This window comes from Rhinopithecus bieti, unplaced genomic scaffold (assembly GCF_001698545.2).
Source record: "Rhinopithecus bieti isolate Rb0 unplaced genomic scaffold, ASM169854v2 scaffold_33121, whole genome shotgun sequence".
Classification (NCBI taxonomy): Eukaryota; Metazoa; Chordata; class Mammalia; order Primates; family Cercopithecidae; genus Rhinopithecus; species Rhinopithecus bieti.
Window position 1 is genome coordinate 35,350 of NW_016814090.1, and position 3,613 is coordinate 38,962.

At 46.1% G+C, this 3,613-nt stretch overlaps 1 protein-coding gene across 2 annotated transcripts in view; it reads right to left on the reverse strand.

Annotated features, from left to right (window-relative positions):
• RPSA (ribosomal protein SA) overlaps positions 1-3,325 on the reverse strand; it is a 6,068-nt gene extending 2,743 nt beyond the window's left edge. Inside the window, exons 1-3 of one of the 2 annotated variants that reach the window (XM_017849623.1) lie at positions 3,221-3,325; positions 2,222-2,388; positions 1,275-1,393 (exon numbers count right to left, since the gene is read on the reverse strand). In XM_017849623.1, coding sequence (XP_017705112.1) covers positions 1,275-1,393; positions 2,222-2,354 — 252 coding nt within the window. In that variant the 5' untranslated portion in view covers positions 2,355-2,388; positions 3,221-3,325. Of the gene's footprint in view, positions 1-1,274; positions 1,394-2,221; positions 2,405-3,220 lie in introns of both variants that reach the window. The other variant, XM_017849624.1, reaches the window with a different exon arrangement.
• Positions 3,326-3,613: the final 288 nt, after the last annotated feature.

The following is a 3,613-nucleotide window of genomic DNA, read 5'->3' on the forward strand; positions in this document are numbered from 1 at the left end:
AAAAAAAAAAAAAAAAAAAAAAAAAGATTCAAGTTTTACTAACCATTTCTTAAAAATACAAATTAAGGTATTTTTCATTCAAGTTGGCAAAGATGACCTCACTCTTGTCACTCAAGTTGGAATGCAGTAAACAGTCTTGGCTCCCTGCTGCCTTAACCTCCTGGGTTCAAGCAATCTTCCCTCCTTAGCCTCAGCTGAGACTACAGGCATGCAACACCACACCCAGCCGGTTTTTATTTTTGGTAGAGATGTAGTCTTGCCACATTGCTCACCCTGGTCTCGAACTTCTGGGCTCAAAGCAAGCCACCAGTCTCGGCCTCACAAAGTACCCATATTACAAAAGCATGAGCCACCCACAACCAGTTTTTTTTTTTTTTTTTTTTAAAGAGACAGGATCTCACTCTGTGCCCCAGGCTTGGAGTGCAGTGACAAAATCATAACTTACTGCACGCAGCCCCCAACTCCTGGACTTGACGGATCTCTCGCCTCAGACTCCCAATTAACGGGAACTATAGGGGAATGCCACCATGACTGGCTAAGATTCCTAAAAAATTTTTGCTTACGAAACTTGGATAAGACAAAGACTACTGTCCTAATCTAATAAAATCTTACTGAAAAATGTTGCAGTTGACACCAAATTTCTGTCCCAGTATTTCGTTTTAAGGTAGAAACTCTGACTATGGGAAAATGTGATAAACCACTTTAATAGGATAATTTCTAGATATTTAGTGACATAAGTCTACACAGAATGAAATTATAAAGTTCAACATACAGCCAGATGCCCAGCATGTATGTTGAAAAGGTCTTACAGGCTGGGCGCAGTGGCTCACGCCTGTAATCCTAACACTTTGGGAGGCTGAGGTGGATCACTTGAGGTCAGGAGTTCAAGACCAGCCTGGCCAAATGGTGAAACCATGTCTCTATTAAAAATACAAAAACCAGCTGGGCATGGTGGCACACGCCTGTAATCCCAGCTATTCGGGAGGCCGAGGCAGGAGAATCCCTTGAACTCAGGAGGCAAAGGTTGCAATGAGCCGAGATCACACCACTGCACTCCAGGCTGGGCAAGGGGCTACAGAGCAAGAGACTGTCTTAAAAACAAAACAAAACAAAAGAGGAAAGGCCATAACAGCGATTTCTATGGCTCAGTCCAACTTAAGATCTCTGAACAGTGGAATTTGAGTTATTTCTATTTTCTTATACCTTTCTGTGTGTCGCACAATGTCTGTAACCTTCATTTCTATAATATAAAATCTAATCACTGTCCCACAAACCTGGCCAGTATTCCTGGAGGATATAACACTGACATCAGCAGGGTTTTCAATGGCAACAATGGCACGGGCCGCCAGCAGAAGCTTCTCCCAGGTCCTCTTCAGATTTATGATGTAGATGCCTAAGTGAGGGCAGAAGGATTTGTAACACTTGACCTGGCTGTGCAAACATTCTTTGCAAGTTCAGTGTATGTGGCAGCAAGTACTACCAAACTCCAGTCATAGAGGTAAGCTCTACTGGTTGTTAGCGAAAATCCTGCCATTAATGTAGCACACTTCCGACACTCAGAAGTTCATGAGCCAAGACTGGCCTCCACCCTGAGCTTTAATAGTGTGCAGCCGAGATTCAGTTGGCTGAATCCATCTCTCCTTTCTCCTTCCCTGTACTTACTGTCCATCAGTGGTTCTTAAGAATCCACTTCCTGACTTTCTGCCACTCTTTCCCTTTTATCATCTTCACTGATGCCAAGATTCATCCTAAATCTCCTTCACAGCATGTCACTCCCAAATCCTTGGTAGCTTTATCTTTAAAATAAGTGCCTTAGCTAACTTAATGCCTTCCCTCCTCTGGTTCTTCCAAGCTATATTGTTTATCCCCACCTCTTACCACACTTTCCACTCAAAATTCAGTTCAATAGCCTGTATAAGTACCTATGAAGTTGAAGGCACTATGGGAGCTATTAGAAACTCAGCTCATGAACTTTCTCAAGTTCACGACCCAACTCAAGTCCCATAACGCAGGCAACTGACGTATTCTTCCCCTGGAGCAGGAATCTTTTCTCCCAATAACAATCAGAACATTTATTTAAAGTATGTTTTCAACCTAGGAGTCTGGTTTCATTTGAGGAAGAGATGATACAAAGAAATTACCCAGAACTAACCACGAGAATAAGCAAGGTCAAAATCTGTACTTACAGCTGAAGTAACAAAAAATTAAAGCAATGACTAACCATCACTTTTCCTTTTATAGATGTACTGTTCCATCTGGAAGTCAAGATTGGTGCCACCTAAGTGGGTTCCTGCTGCAAGGAACTTAAGGACATCTTCCTCCTTCATTTGCAGGACATCAAGGGCTCCGGACATTGTGAAAAGTTTCCCTTTAAGTTACGACGGGAATCTGAAATGAGAGCAATCTATTTCTTTTCATTCCAGTGAGTTAAGTGGGGTACACCCTTAAAAGCAACCAAAGACTCTATTTCCTACAGTGTCAGGAATTGAGCTTAGAGTGGCAAAGTAACCGATACATGTCGTGTATTAGGGAATAGCGCACATCTTACTGAGGAAATGATGTGGACTGCAGAATAACCGAATAATAAAACTAAACGAAATTAGCGAATGGAAATTCAACACTTCTCAAGATAGGAATTAAGGTACAGTTCCGGATGCGCCAAGTTAACTAGATATACAAGAGTATATTTGGAATATGGAAACTAAAGGCAAAAAATGTATGAATTGGTTTCAGATATTTTCAAGCAGATTGTAGGAGGGTGCTTTGGAATTACTTCGCTGTGCCGTCACCATTTGTTTGTCTCAAAACTCAAGAACCTTAACTCCTGACCCACACGGCGCGAACGGGAAAACCCAACCTGTCCAAGTCGCCGGTGTAAATCAGAGCCTAGGCCTCGACTCACCGCCGTGTGGGGGTCCGAAGGGATAGCAACACGGAATGTTAGTCCGCTTTCTGAACTCCCGCCCACACGCTGCCTGGCCCGAACCCCAGCTCCCAGCCTCCGCTGGAGGGCGACCTCCACCCGCTGCCGGGGCACTGTGGGAACCCGCCGGCCGGAGCCTGGCCACGTGCAGGCCGCAGGCCTAAGGTGGGGCGCGCCAGGCGGGAGACAGACCCGGTCTGACCGGCTTTCATAACTAGTCTTCGCACCCTTCATTTGAGCAGGAAAAGCTCATTTTTCTAGCCTTGGGAGGCGCCAGGGACGCCACAAGAAACTCACCCAGAACAACGCCGTATGGACCCCTCCGTAGGTAGCGCGGAAAGGACAGGCGAAGGAAATGACGTTCTTATATACTCCGTTGTCAGCCAATGGCAAAGAAAGTCGAGCGGAAGAAGGGCGGAGCCGGAGAAGAGCGCTGCCGGGACTGGGCTCTTTCTTCAGGAAGGCGGGCTTGCGGCGCAGGCGCGGACTTCTGGGCTGTAGCCGGTAGCCGCGGCCTGGTAGGATCTGGGGAGCTTGTGACTTTGGGGTTTCTAGTGCCACAGCGGCGCCCTGTGCATAATTCCAGTCCAGAGCGCGGAACTGAAGCTAGCCAGCCAGGCGGGGCGTTCTTATCCAGCTCCTTGTACCTGCGAATTTGAGCGGCTTTGTCGCCTAAGCTGCAGTTTCCTT